The 19,327-nt window shown below is 44.0% G+C and overlaps 1 protein-coding gene across 9 annotated transcripts in view; it reads right to left on the reverse strand.

Moving 5' to 3' along the window:
* LSAMP (limbic system associated membrane protein) overlaps positions 1–19,327 on the reverse strand; it is an 888,518-nt gene that overhangs the window by 34,984 nt on the left and 834,207 nt on the right. For all 9 annotated transcript variants that reach the window (XM_053931674.1, XM_053931651.1, XM_053931642.1 and 6 more), the window contains one exon: positions 41–175. In XM_053931674.1, coding sequence (XP_053787649.1) covers positions 41–175 — 135 coding nt within the window. The remainder of the gene's footprint in view (positions 1–40; positions 176–19,327) is intronic.

Genomic DNA, 19,327 nt, shown 5'->3' on the forward strand with positions numbered 1-19,327 from the left:
AGCTCTCCCTGTTGCCCTGCCCCAGCTGCAATGTACTCACAGTTCACAGTGACCCGGACTTGCTTCACGTCTGCTGAGGCAACTTCATTGGCAGCTTTGCACTCGTACTTGCCCGACTGCTCTCGTGTGATCCCCAGGATCTCCAGGTACTCCTCCTCACCTTCAAACTCTCTGCCTGGAGAGAAAAATGCAGAGAGTGGTTCTGTTAGGCTTTCAGATTTAGGAAATTGCCATGGAGGAACAATCACAACATGGAGTCTGCAAACAAACAACAGTCATGAGCCGTTTAAAAGTTATTTCAGAAGCCGCTGAAACCTGAAAATCTGGAAGGCACCATACAGGTGGTACAATACATAGCATTTCACAGGCTGCCCAGGCTGAGAAGCAAAATCTCCACCACGTAAGATCAGACTAAGTTCACTAGTGTGATGGCTGAGTACCACCAGAGGTTAGTCATGCTGTGGGTGATATGCTGGTTCAGGGCTAGCTGGGTCCTCAGATGTGTTGTCAGCACCCTTTTCTCCACTGCAAAACTGTGAAAAATGTCTTTCTGTCTCCCAGAGCAACCACCACCCTGAAGTGCCATCGATCAGCTCAAGCTACCGTTAAACACAGCCAAACTGAGAGAAACAAACCACAATTTGATCTGCAGAGACCAATAATCATCACGCATCCCTGAGCTACTGTACATATGAAATGACACATTTAAACTGTGCTGCCTCACTTACACACTTTGGAAAACAGTGACTTGAGTGTCAGTCGGGGTCGTGGATGGGGGCAGCAATCGAGGGAGGTCTGTGGCCTTGCTTTTAACTCACTGTGTGACCTTGAGTGAGTCACTCCTTTGCTCTCCCTCTGTAAACTGCAGCAAATAGCCCCCCCTCTTCCATCACCTCCTGGTTAGAGCAGGGCAGTGAGGTTAACCCATGTAAAACACATTGGATTCATTGCATGAAAGTTGCCAGGGAAGCATGAAATATTAGGATTGGTATATCTACCCTATTCCTTCAGAAAACAAAGTAAGGCAACTCCTGGAAAGAATCTGAACCACATTTCCTCCTCTCAGAGGGCTGTAAGCGCTGCTCTGCAGCATTGGAAATGGCAAGCCCCAGTTGTGTGCCTGTGTATGTTTAGAGAAATCAGCCCCCAATCCTAAAAGGGTAAAAGACAGATATGAAAAAAAAATAAAAGGTCAGATCAAAAGAGCTCCCATTCAGGTTCCTCAGAGAATGGTCAGATTTTCCAAAAAACTCTCTGCCCAGAAGATATTTTCTGCTCAACAGGTGCTGAGCACTTCTGAAACCCTGCCTACTTCAAAAAGGGCAGTTTTTGAGAGAGTTTAAATAGTGCCTACTGTTCACCTTGGTTTATGGCACTGCATGAAAGCAGTGGGTAAGTCTGGTCTCTGGAGCTGAACTTCCCATGGAGCCACCTGCAACAAATCCCACCCCAGAGGCACAGACTTACTGCAGTGTCTTGGCCAGGTCAGCCTGGCCACACACACTGGTGATGCCAGCTGTGTGCAGTTCCCTTCAGCATCAGAGAGGAACTTCAGAAGCTTCAAAATCTGCTCAGAACTCTGTCCCTTACATAATTATTTTTGTCCCTTTTTTTTTTTTTCTTTTTCAAAGGCAATTTTCAGAATCATTCTAGGAGAAAACCAACCCCCGTCACGGAGACTCGGCATGAAAACAGCAGTGTACCTATTAAACTCATGTAAAGACAAGGGCTCCCCCTCTCTTTCAGCAGGGCTAATCAGCAGTCCGTCTTCCAGCTCCTACCAGATGTTCAGGTAGTGAAAATCTCATTGCTATGTCTAAAATTTACAACTGCTTTGTTTTTTGCATTCCCCAACAGTCTGCTGCAGGACCTTCCTGCATGGCAGCAGCATTTTGCACAGGGTAAGGAGGCAAAGTTGGCTCCTGCTGTCAGGACATGGCTCTCAGTCCTCTGTGCTGGGGCTGATGCTGTGAAGAGTCAGTGGAGAAGGAAGTAAGGTGGGATTTTCACAGGTGTTTTTTATTGCTGGAACTCATGAATATGTTAGGGAGTCCTAACCCCAGTAGGACCAGAATTAGGTGAGCCTCAGAAATGTGGAAGGGACTTCAGTCACCATCTAATCCGTTCCCCAGTCTCAAGCAGGACACATGAATCATGTCATGGACACAGCCATCCTCTGTGCTCCAGCAGCAGAGATTCTGCAGCCATTCCCGACAATCTGTTCCTGTGCTTTGCTGTCCTTACCACAGGAGCAGTTTCCTCAAGTTTGACCTGAGTCTCCCTTGCTGCAATTTAAAGCTATTACTTTTGTCTTCACCACTACAGACAAAAAGAACAAATCATTCCCTCCTTCCCTGAAATAGCCTTTTATCAACTTTTAAATCACTTAGTTCCTCCCTCAGTTGTCATCTTTTTTTTTTTTTTTTTTTTTTTCTTTTGGCTGAACATTGCCAGGGTCTTTCAACCTTCCTCTGTAGGTGAGGCTTTTTAAGGCTCTTGATCATTCTTGTACTTTGCTTTTAGACCTCTCTGACAAGTTTACATTTTTCTGGATGTGTGATACCCCAAACTGAACACAGCATTTCAGATGAGGTGTTACGTGGCTGAACACAGATGAAGGATTGCATTGCAACTACTGCACCATGCTGCTGTCTGTAGATGCAGCACATTGTTTCTGGTTTTGCTACAACAGGGATAATTTCTGTTGAAGAACTCTCTTAATTCCCAGATTTTCTTATGGCATATTGCTCATATTACTACCTGCTAATAAAGCACTTTAAAAATCCCACCCCCAAACTGAGCTGACAACGAACACTCCTCTCCTTTCACAGCAGTACTTCCAGTTGGTAGGTCAGTGAGTTGACTGGAAAGTTAATCAGACATCATGGAAAGACTCACAAAGAAAAGGTTAAAACATAATTTGCCTCTGTTTTGCAACTCATTTGCTCTGCAATTCTGCCTTGTTTATACACAGGGCTCATTCCAAGTGGGACTTGCTTCTCCTGCAATTTGCCCTTGTCACAAGACTGTCACTGTAATGAAGACCGGGTTGAGGGTGACTTAACCAACTCTAATGGAGTGGCACCCTCATTACGGGTGCTGTTAAGTCTGTCAGGGAACTACATCAGTGGAGTTCCAAAGTAACCTACAAGGGTAGATACTTTCCCAAGGGAAGGTGTTTTTGAGCTTCTCCCCTGCATACATACATACACTTGAAGTGTACTGTGTACCATGTCTGGCAGGAGAGCTTTCACAGCTACACAGAACTCCTCCCAAGACATGATGAGCTGCTGGCTTGCCAGTGGAGTGCCCTGGCAATAAGTGAAAGGCATGACTTCTGTTCTAAAGGGCATGTCAAAGACATCAATAACCCTATTCAGCTCCTCATTCCCCTGCTTTAGGACACACATATAAGCATAACACTTCAGGGAAAGTTTCTGTGACAGTCTCTTGCTGTATAAGTGGTAGCACTGTTCTTGTCTCTGCACTGGTGACCCTGAGCATCAACATTTTGCTACAAGAACTGAGGTGCCCTCAATTTCAAGACAGACCCTTTTACTTGCTGCCTTGTCCCCTCTAAGAACACATTAACCATTTCTAACAAAAAGCATTTATATAAAATAGAGGTGTTGTTCTAAAGAGCAGGGAGAGGAAAGATGTATCACAGTGTGTTAGAGAAATGTCAGGTTGTGATATCTTGCAGAGAGCTGTAGAGATGTTTTCACTAATTCACTTTGGCAGCCAGATTAGGTGAGTCATATTAACTCTAACCTCTAAGGCAAACAGGGAGTTGGGGGAGTAGGAACAGAGCTTTATACATCGAGTGAATTTACAAATGTTTCTGCACAGGAGACAGCTTCGGTAGGGAACTGATGGTTGTCACTATGCAGTTTATCAAAGCAGGGAGGGAGAAGGCTTGGACAATGCTCTTCAGTACTGATAACAATAAACATATTCTATTAGGTGAAAGAGGTAGTGCCAACTCTTGGCAAGAGAGCCACTCCATTCCCATTAAGAGAAGACATTTGCCTTGAGCAGATTATCAAGGGATGAAATTCTGACCAAACTGCCAAAGCTTCTTTGCTGACAAGGGTTGTCTCCTGGCTGTTCTGCCTGGTTCAGTACAGCCCTTTCCCAGTGAGGATCCTTTCAGGTTCCCCTAGGTGGATGACTTCTCAGTCAGTGCAGCTCTTTGCATCCTAAACCATCCCCTTGCATGACTGCAGGCAACCTGCTTCCCTGCAGGATTTTTGTCTTTCAAATGTTCATAGTTAGCTTGGCTTGCTGCTACAGCCCCATTAAACGCCATCTTGCCAAGCTGTAGCTCCTTAACTCTGTCCCAATGAATCAGAAAGAGGAGCTTTCTGCTCTGGAGGCTGGAGATAGAGAGAGCACAAGCCCAGGAGGCTTGACAATCAAATCAAGAGGGAACGACCCTGAGCAGTGCGAGCCAGGCAGCTGCTGCTGCTCAGAGCTGGCAGAGCCTTTTTGCAGAGGGATCTGCGGCAGCAGCTTTGATGTGTGCAGGAGGAAGGCTTTGAAGGCCTGCTTGCCTCAGCCACATTTCCTATCCCCTGGCTTCCTAATTGGGCCCAGTAAATAATGAAGCTGAACAGCAAATCTGCTTGGCTATGCTAGCCTGCTGGCAAGCAGCCTTCCTTTTCCTTTACCCTCTGAAAATACCCTTGTACAACCCCATTGTCTCTGCATATTGTCCTTGTTGGTGTGCACACCTGCCTGTGCTCTCATATAGATATGATTTACATAGATATATTCTGTATTTTATATACTGTGTATTTTATTTGTTTTCACATCTATAAATCCACCTGTGTGTGCAGAAACACAGATTGACATGTTCCCCAGGCATTTATGGGCCCTTCTCACCTCTACCCAAACGGCCCCTTACACTGCTACACACCATTACTCTTTCCTCAAAGGCTAAATACTTCCTTTGTACAGATGACCCACACCCAGTCAAAATCCCACTTGTACTGTGTGCAGACAGCTCTTTCAGGTAGTCAGGGCCAGCAATGCATTCAGTCACATTCTCTACCAGAGAGGCCTTTCCCTTCATGCCCTAGTTTCTTACATCTCCAAAGGGGAAGCTGATCTCCAGAGGTGACAGACACGTTTTGTTTCATCTCCTCTCCTGTCCGTGCATCCAACACTGGGCTTCTTCTTGTGCAGAGATTACTTTAGTTGTCTTTTTTTTTTTTTTTTTTTTTTTTTTTTTTTTTTTTTTTTTTTTTAACACTGCTGTGGTCTTAAATTAAACTGAAATTTAGATCTGCTGAAAGTATCTGTTTGCATTTGATATGTGGAGAAAGAGATCAGCCACCCTGCTCCTGTGTTTGTTTTCCCTCCAAGCATCTTTGTAGTTGGGGAGCAGAATAGGTTATGCATCTTTGCTGGGCATAAAACAAGATGCAAGGAGATAAAAAAGATAGGAAATCAATGGATGCCATTTGAAGTTTTTAGTGTGTAGCAACTTCTATTGCTGAACTGCAGGTTTTGTTGTCTCTGCGCTCTCCATTTAGTGTTTGAGGTTTTGCTCACCTAACTTTCCTCCTTCACTCTGCACCTTCTATTCCCTAGGAACAGGCTTCTGAAAGCCAAAAATAGCTAAGGGAGCCTTTGACATGTTTTTTGGGGTTTTTTTTTGTTTGTTTTGTTTTTTTGGGTTTTTTTTTTGTTTGTTTTACTTCCAGCTGAGGGTTTTCTTTTTTTTTAATTCAAAACTTTGAAGTTTTCGTTTATCAGTCCCTGTCTCCTCAGCCATCACAGATTCCAATGAGCTTGTCGTCATTTTTTTCCCATCCCTTAGTTGAAGAGACTTGTTTTTAGTAAAGAGAGCGGTAGAGAGAAGCAGATGGTGGATAAGCAAAGGGACAGCTAGTGCTATAATGCTACAGTGAGGAAGGCAGGCAGAAAACCTAGAGTAGCATGGGAAGTGGTGAAAACGGGGAAAGCTTGAGAGAAGATAAAAATACATGGAGAAAAAACAGAGGGAGAACGAAGAGAGGGAAAGTGGCTGGGAGAGAGAAACACAAAAAAAATGAGACTTCAGTGACTGAGAAAAAGAGAAAATGGTATTCAGCTACTGACAAAGAGAAACACACTGAGACAGAGTGAGTGAGAAAGATGGGAGGTGAGACAGCGGCAGACAGAGAGATGTACAGCTGGGAGAGAAGCACAGCCATCCCTTGTGTAAAGGGAGCAATGAAATAGCAACTGCCAGAGGGACAGGAACAGAGGGGTCACATGTAGTAAGGCAGTAATTACTCTGTTTAAGCAGCAAGGCACAGCAGGGTATTTATTGTTTAAGTTGGCCTCATGCCTCCCATGCCCTCAGGTCTGTAGCTATTACACATAAACCAAAAAACTAGAGCAGTGCCAGGGAGGGCTCTGGCCTGGCTCTGGTTTCATGAATGAGAATGAGTCAGTCCAGGAGGAAATGCTCTGGCATGGCTTCCCCTGGTGTTCACCAGGACTTTGCTCATCAGCAATCACATTGCAAAACTGCCTGCCCTGCCTCCCGAGCCAAGTGCCCAAGGAACTCCCTGGCTGGGGGAACATGAGCACCCACTGGGCATGACCAGGGTTAAGAGAGCCCGTGCTTTTTATGGGCTCCTTCTTGTCAAACTCCACGCATCCAGCATGCAAACAAAACCCTCCAGGCTGAGAGCAGCTTCCCCAGACTGAACAATGTCTCTGTGCTCTCTCTCTCGGGACAGCACTGACCAAACCACTTGGGACTGTTTTGCCCATCACTGACGGCTCTACCCAGGAGCTGGGAGCCAAAATCTGACAGCTCAGATGCAGTTTGCATCCCGGCTGTGGGTGCGTGTCAGTGGGGGTCATCTGCCTGAGGCAGCCTCAGCACATCAGCTCTATCTCTGAATTTCCACCCCCTCTTTTCTATAAACGACCGCTAAGGGTCCTCACACTCTCTCACACACAGCCCTGAGTCTGGGCACAGAACAGGTGTGCAATATACTACTTCATGTCAGCAGCTGATTCGATTTTCCATTAAAAATCCACACATGAACACCAGATAGAAAGTGACCCATTCCCTGAAAAAAAATCCAGACCCGCTTCAGGTCAAAGCCCTCTGTTTGACCAGTGGCTTTCTTCTTCTCTTTGATGAACCAGAAGAAGGAATAATGTTCTGCCTCAGTTTGAGATATAAATTAAATCAGACAATTTCATGTTGAAGAAGATCACATTTTTTTTCCTTCAAAATTACTTACTGAATTTAGCCCAAATTTGTTAACACTTTTTTTAATGAACACAAACAGCATTTTTTTGGATAGATTAATTACTCTTGAACAGAACTTGGCTGGAAAGCCAATGTATAAACTAAATTATAAACTATGAGGTAAATTAAGTCATGTAATGTCACAACTACAATACTGTACTCCCTAAGTGTTGCATACTGCAGTGCAAGTTGTCATGACTATGCTACCAAACACCAAGCCTTAATTTTACTGCCAAGAAAATGACATATAAACATGAACAAACCAATAGTTGCACCATTTCTGCATCACAAAATTTTTGCCTGCTGCCTTTTGAAGGGTACTTTAAAATAACATGAGGTAGGAGTCACCATCAGCTAGATTAATAAATGAGATGTCACCACATGTTTGAGAGCCTTAGGAAGGCAGGTAACTCATCAGGGCTGTGAGGACAGTGCTGGAGCAGCTAATGAAATGGAGGTTGAAAACAGAAAGTCAGACAAAAGAATCACAGCTGAGGCGCAGGAGTTGTTCAATGTGCACATGTGGATGGCAGCACACCAATCTCGCTCCCAGCAGTGTGGTCAGCACTGCAGGGTCCTGTGCCCTCTTCCTCCACCACCTACAAAAAGAGGATGGGCCAGCACTTGCCCCTGGCAAGAGGAACATCAGAGTGCGTTTGCAGGGGGTGTGGGTGTGTAATCAATAGGTCTTTGTTTCCCACTGTGCTAAGCACAAAATCGTAATGCAAGCCCAGAGCTGATGCAGGGGACTAAGTTTTCTTGCATGTCATGGACACTTATGAAAGGCATAAAATACAACAGCAAGCAGTCAGCTGTTACAGTCTCTAGTGACTCTGTCAGATGGTTTCATTTCATTTGGCCTCATGTACTCCTTTTACTACAAGATTTCTTATTTTGGACAATGTGCTTGTTCTATCATTGTTGTACAGTTTGAAGACAAGTTCCTCCTCACAAACACAAGACCAAAGAAAAGACTGACAGCAACAAGTCCCTTCTGGGGCAAGAAGCCTGACTGAACTGTATAATTTCTGTCCTGCCAGTGAAGAGCAATGATGGACTGCAATGCAGTCCCTAGTTTAATTCCACAAATCATTATGTCAGCCCCAGAGTTTAGGGAAACCTCATGCAATGGCACTCACTGGTACCAACTGTGCCAGTTGATCAATCTAGGAACTATAGGGGTTGGTCTGTGTTTGGTGGCATCTTTAAAAATCCTTGTTATGTTATTTACAAAGTCTCTTGTGTCTTATGTAGCACAAGACAAGCTCAATATACCATTGTTCAAGAATCAAGTGGCTCGCTTTTGTAGGCATCCACCAGAATATTTCCCTTTTTTTAAATATAAGGTGTTTGTTCCCTTCTGTCCTATGTCCACTTATACTTCTTGGGATGAGAGGGTAATGATGAACCCAGAACTTCAAGCTAACTTAATTTTTTTTTAAAAAATTTGACAACCCCCTCCTCCTCAATGATTCAACTTAGCCCACAGAATTACATTCTTATATGTTCGAAACTTGGAAGAAGTCTTGAGAAATTACAAATTGGCACAAATTTACTTGAAACGGGAAAGAGCATTAACTCAGAGGCTTAGGCATTGCTGTGGCTCTTTCTCTGTAAGGTGAAGCCAAACGCTTCATGACCAGATAACATGGCCCCTGAATCTCCTGTCCTTTTGCAAGATGGCAATTCCTGTAGTTCATCCCTGTTTTCTTTGAGGCTTCTCTGAACACCAACTTCACAAACAAAACCTAAAGACTGGGATTTCTGTATCAGCCTGGATCTAGCCACTCTGCTTTTAAACTGCTGTAGTTTTCAACTGAGGAAATGAGGTCAAAGAGTTAAGCCACCCCTTAGCAAGATTTACCCTTTCAAAAACACGCCAGAGTGTTGTGATTCCTGGCGCCAATATTTGTATAGGTGGATTAGCTTCTTGAAAAATCGTTTTGTTTGCTTTTCTGTTGACCCATCTCCTTGCTGCAGTGTTTCTCAATTAGATCCAGCATAGTAATTTCCTGACACCATCCCCCATATCTGCTCCTGGTGGAAGAAGAAAAGGGAATACTTTGTGGGGAGCACAACAAGGGATTGGGAGATGAGACTGAGTAGCTGAATTCAGAATTCAGCAGGCTTCAGATATTGCCAGTTATCAAGGTGAGAATCACAGAGGTTTGAGGCAGGGTGAGGTGTGCCAGGAAGAGATTGTTTGGGCTCAGACACTGCAGAGACTTTTGATCAATTGGGCTGGCTCCTGTGATATTATCATCTGAGGTGTCTGCCGTTGATTCATAGTGATAGCACTTCAGATAAATGATTGCTTTGGTCCAGGATATTTAATTCTTATGCATTTAGCCACTCCCTTGCTTTCCAAAGAATAAAGAGTCTCTCAAACTTACAAGGCAGTGGCTGTGAAGGAGAAGGAAGGCATTTGCTCCATGCCTAATATTGCATCTTGTGTAGTCCTACAGGGGAGGCAGGCAGAGAGGAAATACAGGCCCTAGTTTTGAGGTCTTGTTGCTCCCTGATGCAGCTACTCTCATTGCTAGTGCAGCTGTTGGCCATCAGCACACTTGAAAATCCTGGCTGTGAAGCAGGGTTTCTCTCCCAGATATATGGGAAAAAAAGAAGGGAGTCATCAGAATGGGAGAAAGCAGAAAACTGTATGTAGAAGAAATAGTAAACAACTCCTTTCTGACTTCTTACAGCTTACCCCATAAGTTTAGGAAGGGGTCTGAAGACAAACCGAAAAAATATTTCATTGCCTTCATACCAACTCCTTAGTAGTTATTCTGATGATTACATAAAATTTCCAACAACTGTAACTGGCATGAGCATGTGCTGGCATGAGCAGACCATGGCCAGTCATATCAATCAAAATGTGTCTCACTGGGCTTTGCCTCTCTGAATCCCCCTATTACCATCATGGACAGGAATCCATTTATTTCTCTTCTCTCAACTCCCTAGACACATTTGGTTCCCGTGGAAAGAGAAATGTCTTGGTCCCACAGGGGCCCAGTCAGCCAAAAGACTCAAAAAAATATGAAAAAGCATCCGTATTATGTTGAGGGCTCTTTGGCTCCTTTCTGCCAAGCTCCCAGAGAAGCAGGGGTCTCATTAGAGTGCCTTTGCAACTGCACACCTTGAGAATTTCACTGGAACTGAAACAGCAGTTGCTCTAATTAAACAGCACAGAGCAGGCCACCTTAATCACTGCCATGATTTCATCTTCCTTGAGGAGAGAGAGGAAGAGGCATCAAAACTGGTAAGAGAGAGAGGGAAGAAGGTGAAATGTACTCAATCCCTGGTTCCTCAATTTAAAGCACTAAGGGATGTCTCTCATCTCTGTAAAAATTAATGTGAGCTTTTGATGGCATGTTTTATTAAATGGTTATATAATAATTGATATTTGAAAGCAGAGTTTCCAAAAGCCACTAAATGCTTTAACAGGACAAGACCATTTGGCTTTCAATGGCTTTTGTGCCTGTAAGTCACTCAGGTGCATTGGAAAACTTCACCTCTACCCTTTTATTCAAATCAGTGCCTCATTTACTTCATCTGCCAGTCTGTGTGGCAGAAACCAGGGGCAGGGGTGAAAACCATAAGCCCTCTAAGGAGAGGGTCCATGTTTCCTCAACCTTGAGTGGAAGGAGGAGATGCCAGCAGCATATAGCCTGAGCGAGAAATCCATCAGCTGAGGAGCAAGTACCCAGACACCAAGGACACCTAGGAAATAACAGCATGATAATTCCTGTTCTGACTCTCCCAAAGCCTCTGACGGGGAGGCACATCTGTCCCTGAGACAAGGCACACAGGCAGGCCAGGTAGAAATGCTGCTGGCAAGCTAGAGGGCCAGTGGGCAAAGCTTAATAGGAAAACAGCGGTGATTTGTCTCCACCACTATTTATGTTTCAAGCACATGACAGGTTGTCAGTGGAAGTGAGTGCTGTTAAATTTACTGCTTCTCAAATCCCTGCCACAGTTGCATACTTGACAAGTCACTTCATTTGAAGAGCTAGGTGTTGGGCTGGAGTTTCCTCCCCTGTGCTCTCCTTCAATGAAAACCACAAACAGCTTTCTTTACACCACAAACTGATCCCCCTGGGGGCTATGATATCAGGGTGTGAGTTTAGAGAAGAGGGACATTCCCAGCATATTCATTTTAACCCTGATACACGCTGGTCTTGTTCTGGGCCACTTGACTGCAGATGTGTGTCTGACAGGACACACACATGACTGAACTGAACAAGTAACAGCTTGGTTACAGCACGGGGCATTCGGAGGCAGAGAACATGAGAGTCTGGTGAGCACGAGTGAGTACCAGCTGGTGTGTGGGCAAGAGCTGCCGAGCATCGTAAGGAAAGCAGTGCCAAAGACCGTGGGGATGCAAGAGGAAATGCAGGTGGATGAAAGGGTGCCTGGGGATTAGATTGCACATATGTGTGCATGTCTAGAGGTGGTGGAAAAACCACGTGGAATAATGGGTGTGGGATTGGAAGTAGGACAGAGCATTTAGGTGAGGATGTGCAGGGAGGAATGCTGGCAGGCAGGGGAGAGGGTGAGAGGATGAGCACAGGGAGTCTCTGTGGCCCTGCATGTGGAGGACTGAAGTATGAAGTATCATTTGTCTCCCAAGTGTTGCATGGTGCCTGCATCCACGCAGCCTCATGCACATCTGCGACATAACACATTTGGTAGGTGGGAAAAGACCCCTCATTAATGGCTGAAAATCTGTAACACTTGGTTTCAAGCTCTCCTGGAAAGCAGAAGGGGAGTGAGGCTGCCAGTTGATGATGGGGTCCATAAAAAAGTCCAAACCTTCCTTTTTTTCTCCCTAACTTGTCCTCAGAGCACGACATAATCCTTGCTCAAGGGCTCTGGTCTAAGTTGCCTAGAAGCTGCTCCCTGCTTTATGCAGCTGTGCTGCTGGACAGCACCACATCTTCTCAAATGTTCTGACTCCTTTTGGCTGCAGATATCAAGGCAAAGGTGTCAGGAATACGGTGTTATGAAAGACAGCCAAATGTGACAGGGCACATCCTCCTACCCCAACCGCTCCCTTCATTTCTTCTACATGCAATGGAGCTTCCTGCTTTCTCCTGCACATATCTTGCTATCATGCACAAGGTTCTTTGATTTGGTTCCCTCATGTGCACTCAGTAAATTACACATGGACACACATCCTGCAGAGAGTGTCATGGAGAAGTAGGACACATCCTCCTTTTGCCTGTCACAGGGGTGCAGGAGCATTGCAATTCTCCATCAGCTAGGAATTTGCTCCACTTCCTTTTCCAGTGGTGTAGGCCAGAGGCCCTTGTTCTGCAATTGTGCCTCAGTTTATATGATTAAATGTAGCATCTGCAGCTATATTTGCTGGGCTATTAGTGACAAGTACTATCAATCCTCATACTTCAGTGAATAAACTGGTCACCAGCTGGGGACAGAAATCTCCCCTTGTCTCTTATCACCATAACATACAAACTGCTTTATGTGGGTTTCACAGGGAAGGAAACAAAGAGAAATGAAGTCTTTGGTTCTCTGCTTCCCAAAGAACACAACAGACTTTTTTTTTTTTTTTTTAAATGGGTGGCTCCTCCAAGGCTGCTTTAAGTTTTACAGTGGGTGGGGGAAAAACACAACAGTTGTGCCCTCCCACCTGGCCTCCAAGGACTAAGAATTCATCCACAGTAATCATCTATGCCTCTTGGATTGAGGGCCTATGGCACTTTTACTGGATAATAGCATTTCTTAATAACCAGCATTTCTATCAAATTCTTTTCTATCACCTTTCCAGTGCCAGTACTCTGTCTGAGTACTCTGTATAGGTTAGGATTCAGTAGGGGAAAAATCCTGCAACTTTGACCATAAGCTATTGAAAGAATATTAAAAAACAAGTTTTCAAACGTACTCTCTTTAAACACTTATTTCTCAACTGCTCTCAAAACTGTTGTCCTTGTATTTCTCAGTCTAGCATTCCAAAAGGGGTGCTGGGTTTGATTATAACAATTTCCTGACTTGTAGGTTATGTCAATATCCTGGTGGGATTTTATGCCACTAATCTCAGCAGTCTGCAGTCTGCAGCTGCAGAACAGTTAAGGATGGGAGGAATGTTAACTATATTAAAATGGCAAATTCACCTGCAGATTGTGTTTTCTCACTGCTTCAGGAGTATAAGGTCTTGACATAAATTTCAGGCTGTATAAGCTTGCATATACAGGGGAAGAGGGAAGAAGAGAGAAGAAAGGAGAATTGAGAACAGGGGAAGAACTGTCAAGACAACAAATAATTTAAGAAGTAGCATAGAGAAGATAGCTTGTGAGACTCAAGTCTTCAGGAGAAGGACCGAAAGGGAAATAAATAAAGAAAGAGACACAGGCATGTTAGAGATGTTAGAGATGAAAGTTTGATTAAAAAGAAGCGAGGGGATGCAGAGGGTTAGGGCAAACAAGCAGAGCCCTCAGCAAGGTGAATTGCCATGGGAAAGCAATGGGGAATGCAGTTAGTGTTGGCTGGGAATACAACATACAAGGGGTAACTGAGGCCAGAGTCTTCCAGATGTATTACTGTTATATTGATCTGTGGTAAACAATTTCACTGTTCACAGACAATTCATGGCTGTTGGTAGTACCACTGAGGGCCTTGGACATTTACGTGCTGTGTATACATGCAGAGGCATACAAGGAGAAAAAAGGTAAGTTCCCATGACCTTTGGTAGTGAGGGCTTGGGATGGAGTGGGAATGTTTGGTGCTGGTTCCCCCTCCTTACTTTCTGCCGGCTTCATCTCCTTAAAAGCAGATAAAATACACCACATGAAAAGCCATCCCATTTCTAGACAAACAAGTGCTCTTATTGCTGCCCTCTCAAATACAGACAGCTCCTCTGAAAAGTCTGCAATTCGTGGAGGAAAAAGACAAAGAAGAAATCATAGTTGTCCCCCCTCATCCTAGCACTGCAGGAGATGTAGAAGACAATCTGCAGCACTTTCCTTGTAGCCGTGGAAGAGCCCCTGTGAGTTTATTTTGCTCTTCATCCCCATGGCTCTTGCTGCGAACACACCGTGGTTTGCCTGGAGGCGAGGGTGGTTGCCAAGAGGCTCAGGGAGCAAAGAAACAGGGAACCTCTCCAATCACTTGTCAGAAGGGTGATTTGAGGTTTTGGTGCCCTCACTCACAAATCTGTTCTGATGGGCAAAGGACACATGCCCCAGCTCCACCAGCAGAGCTGGGCCTCTGGATACAGACATGGGAGGGAGCCCATCGGTTGGAATACAGCAGGAAGCTGCTGCAAGAGGAGATGAGGATGAAACTGAACCTGCTGGAGACTGCAGGTCTGGCTCCTTACCCAACAGGAGAAATGGCTTTGCTGGTCTTGATCTCCTGAACAAGCAGCTGGCCCAAAAAGGCTCTCATCTACTATATACAATGAGAAGGCCGAGGTCTGCTATGAGGGGAAAGAGTTCTGCACTCAGATCTGATGAATTCTGGCTTTTTCTACACCCCTTACCTCTTCCAGCTGGAAGCACTTGTAGGGAGTCCTGGGAGAGAGATGGAGAAATGAAAACTGAGATACCTGTTCAGGTATTTCTTTACTGAATCCCAAAGCCTTCCTGAGCTCTTTCCAAACAGAAGTTGGCTAAAGGTGACATATAGCCCTCTTAATTTGAACCTCCTTGGGACATTTGTGCACACTGGTCCTGTCAGCATGCTATGTTAACCCATATATCACTTGTTTAATGATTTAGGGATTTGACCACTATAGCTTGGGAGCAGATAGTAAATTGAAGGCAGGAAGGTTTGCGTCCCTGTGTTTCTGTACACTCAGTCATCCTCAAAAGTGGTTGATATCTGCACAAGCCTAAAGGCAATCTTGGCTCTTTCAATTAAAGAAAAAAAAAAAAAAGAAAAAGGAAGAAGAGACATTTAGGAGTCCTCAGAGAGACAGAGATGGTTTGATGCTGGCAGAGAATATCTAGCACTGCTTAGAATCACAAAGAGGAAAATGGTCTTGCTCCCCTTTCCAGGCAGGGAAACCTCTCCCCACTGTGGTGCCCATCACCATCCCTGTGCAGAAAGCAATGCCTGAAGAGATGAGGCAGGAATACAGACTGTCAAGATCCTCGTCTATATTCTTTGCTCTGCTTTCTGCATGGTAACTATGGAGGTATAAGCAGCTTTTACAGGTCCAAGACCAGAGCCTGGTCCTGGTGATAGATTAAATCTCAGCTTAGTCTTTCTAGGGAATGAGGCTGCAGAAATTCTTACTGAGTTTTCTCAGGAGAAATGCAGTCTAAGTTAGATTCAGACTAATAGCTTAACACTTGTTCCTCTCTAATAGCAGAAAATGCCCAAGGCATTTTTCCTGTGTTTGTGCAAAGACACTGATCACAAACCTGTATACAGCACCACACTCTGGGTCCCTTCTGCAGAGAAAAATCATCAAGCAAAATCATACACACACACCCAGCAAAAAAGGCAGAAGATGAAAAAAAATTGTGTGCAGAGGGAACAGCCACAGCTGTTTCAATTTATGAGACAAGAAATTGTATTTCAAAGAGAATACAGAAGTTTTCCCCTTCAAGAAAGTTATTAACCAGAATTTGCAATAAACCCCACTCCATTTATATGCCTCTAAACTGAAGGGCCCTGATAGAGATTATATTGCATTATGCAGGGTTCTGCTCTGCCAAGAAGAGCTCTCAGCCTCAGACCTTGCCATCCCAGAAGTCTGAATCACCTCTCCTGCTTTATTTACCCATCACAGCCCCGCTTCAAATTTCTCATCTTTTTTCCCCCTCTTCAGTTCCCATACCTCTTTTGTCTTTTCAGTTTTTCCTCTTACTCTGTCTCCCTCCTCCCCTTTCCCTATTATTCTCCTTTTTATCTTTAAACCCTTTTTTCCTTCCACCTGTATATATGTCCACAAGACCGAAACCTGACTGCAACTCAGTTGAGCTCCTACAATGACAAAGAACATTCATGCAGGAATAGTGTATTGGTGAAACATCTAGAAGAGTCCTCATACTTGCAGCTTTGTTTTGCTTTTATAGCTGTCTGTTACTCAGCAATTGCTTTAAGAGGGATGATACCATATTGCACCACATGGCTGGAAAAGACTCCATCCTTTTACTTCAAAGCTGTGAAGAACTGAACCAGGGGGTGGGGAGCAGAGAAAGTAAAAAAAAATATGCTACAGCTGAAGAAATATGCTACAACTAAACAGAAATCACTTGGAGGTGTTGGCAGCAAAGAACTTCACTTACAGAAGCTAGGCTACTGAAGATTTCCTTGAAGATGACCCATTGGAAGATGTGTTTAATTTGAACTGGTAAAGGCCTGTGCCTGTTTGTATTTGAGGACCCTAGTGGGATGCTCAAGGATAATTAAAATTTTTTTGTATGTAGTAGCTTTGATGCTTAGCACATAAACAAGAAAGCATGAAAACAACAGAAGACATCATGGTGGTATAAAAGAGGGACTCAAACACGCAGAGAGAAAGAAGGTCAATCCAGCAATCCATGCATACTGGCTCTCAAAAATAGAAAATTTAGTGTGGAGCATATATCCATGCTTCACTCTCATTTGTTAATAACTGAATAAGTAACTTAGGAAGGTGATAGATTATCCATGAAGGAAAAACAATGAATCAACCAGTTTATATAAATAAAGGGCCCTTAAAATTCTCTCACTGCCAGAGGACAAACAGTGGCCTGGATGGACCACTGCCCTTTCTTCTGGCAAGGCTGCTCTTAGACAAGTCCTCTGTGTCCTGTTTCTTTCCACTTCTATCTCACAGTGTCTCAACTCACACTTTTCCATATATCTGTTTGTGTGTGGTCAACTTTATATAGCAGAATTTGTATGCAGCAGCCTGGAATGAAAACATAACAAGCACTGCAAAATTTATATGCTCCTCATTAAAAAAAGAAAAATCTTCCCTTTACCCAGTTTGACCTGGTAACTATATCTCCCTTTTGGACAATATATATTGTGCTGTACATACAATTGAAGCAATAAATAAGCCATCATGTAAAACAAGAAATGTCTTTCTAATAGGGCAGTGAGTGTTTGGCATGCACTCATTGATTTAAACATCAGCCAAACAGGTAATGATTAAAAGATGAGAAAATGCCTTGTCTCATTCAAGAGCCCAATCAACATGTTACAAAAATCTTCCATGTTTTTACAAAATAGCTCTCTGGATAACATCTGCTGAGTAGTGTCCATGGAACTCGGGTAGGAAATATTTGACCCTGCTGCCCAAAACCTCTCTGTTCAGAAAACAAGAGTTCAGTTCCCAGTATTTGGATTCTTGCAGTTCTGCTAGCTCATGAGTCATGGTGTGTATTAAGCAATAGCGCTGTCTTCTACAGCAAACAGTGGCCAGTACCCACCCCAGTAAAAGGTGGATTTGGTCCAGGATGGGAGCAACAGCAAAAACAGCTGCTGTCTAGTACTATAAAAGGAGCCTTTCCCTGTTTCCATTGCATACTCCTGTCTCTGCTGGCCAGTGAAGCCTCCTTTGTATTCAGAGATACCCACTCATGTTTCTAAGCCTCTCTGTAGCCCAACCCGAAACCCAGTGTCAAACAGGCTTATGCTGAACCACTAAGGGTTTTGAAGTTGAACAAAAACAAATTGGAAAAAATACAGCATACTGGAGACAGTCTCTACAGTGAGCATTCTATGAGCCTGGCAGGAAAGTGACTGAGCATCTTACTGATTTGTGCAATACTGCTTCTCTTTCAATTCACCTGCTTTTAAACAACACACTGAACAGTCTCAAGAGACTCCCTGGTTAGGGGTTCATCTCCACACAGCTCTTCCTGTCCATCTCCTTTTAGCAACCAGCTTTCTTTTCCAGTTTTCTCAGTATGAATACCTCTGCAGGGAAAAGCTGTTTTTCTGTGCAATCCCCAATTTAATACTCTGACATGACATCAACATCTTGCTGCTGTTTCTTCCCGTTAGTAAAGTTCTATCCCTGCCTTTTATGCCCCTTCTCCATATTTTTCATTTTATTTTCTTCTTCTCTCTGCCCTGCTTCACCCTTCATGGTGGGGTTTGTGTTTTTTTCCCTTTCTTCCTCTCCTGGAAATGTGCCAGCCATACAGCAGAAGGGAGCACATTGAGAAAGGTTAGGCAAACACAACATTATGATCAGAATCAGCAACATATTGCTCATTAAACATTTAAAATCAACAGTTGCTGGCTTGATCTGCCAATATTGTGAGAAATGCCAGTTTTAGCTCAAGGTGCCTCCTGTTTTCAAAATGGCTTTATTTATGATGTGGGAGCTGGTGGCTGTGAGAACAAAACCCTTCCTCCAGCGGCCAACAACACCCAAGCTACAGGCAGCTCCATGGAAAGTTCCCCAGTGAGCACCAATCGCTTCTGCCTCCCCAACACCCCCGCTGCTTTCCAGAAACAAATGGATGTGTAAGAGCACAGAAATGTGTTTGCAGGAGATAAATTATTTATCTGAAATTTACTGTTGTGAAGTCAGCGTAATTCTCAAATCCGCAGACATATTTTATGCACTGATAGGACATTTCAAACAGGGGCATTTGGACTTATTTCTTCCTTCCTCCTGCAAGTATTAACACAATAATGCCTCACCTGGAAAAGAAAAGAGCTGGTGCTGGTGCTGGAAAAGCAGTAGGATAATAGGCTTGTAGTTTTGTATTGTGTCCCAGGAAAGTTCTGTTTCTTGATAAACAAACCAGCATAACACTCCTTTCCCTCCTCCCTCCAACCTCTGTGATATTTGCATTTATATTTTTTCTGCCTAGTCTACAAAGTTGATGCCTTTGGTAGTTGGAAAATCAAGCTTTATACCACACAAGGTACAAACTTGACTACTGTGGGCAAATTCCAGAGCTCTCCAGCTCTGTCAGTGTCCTCCCTCCTGCCCCTGCAGTAGTCCCTGCTCTCCCAAACCAGGTCAAAACCAGGTCACTCCTACACCCATGCACATGTCCGCTGCATACGTACCATTACATGGACATTGTCCTCTCTTATGCTGGCTTCTGGGACATTCCTGCATCAATCAAGATCTATAAAATTCTCCATTCTTTC

Source organism: Vidua chalybeata, chromosome 2, assembly GCF_026979565.1.
Source record: "Vidua chalybeata isolate OUT-0048 chromosome 2, bVidCha1 merged haplotype, whole genome shotgun sequence".
NCBI classification, from domain to species: domain Eukaryota; kingdom Metazoa; phylum Chordata; class Aves; order Passeriformes; family Viduidae; genus Vidua; species Vidua chalybeata.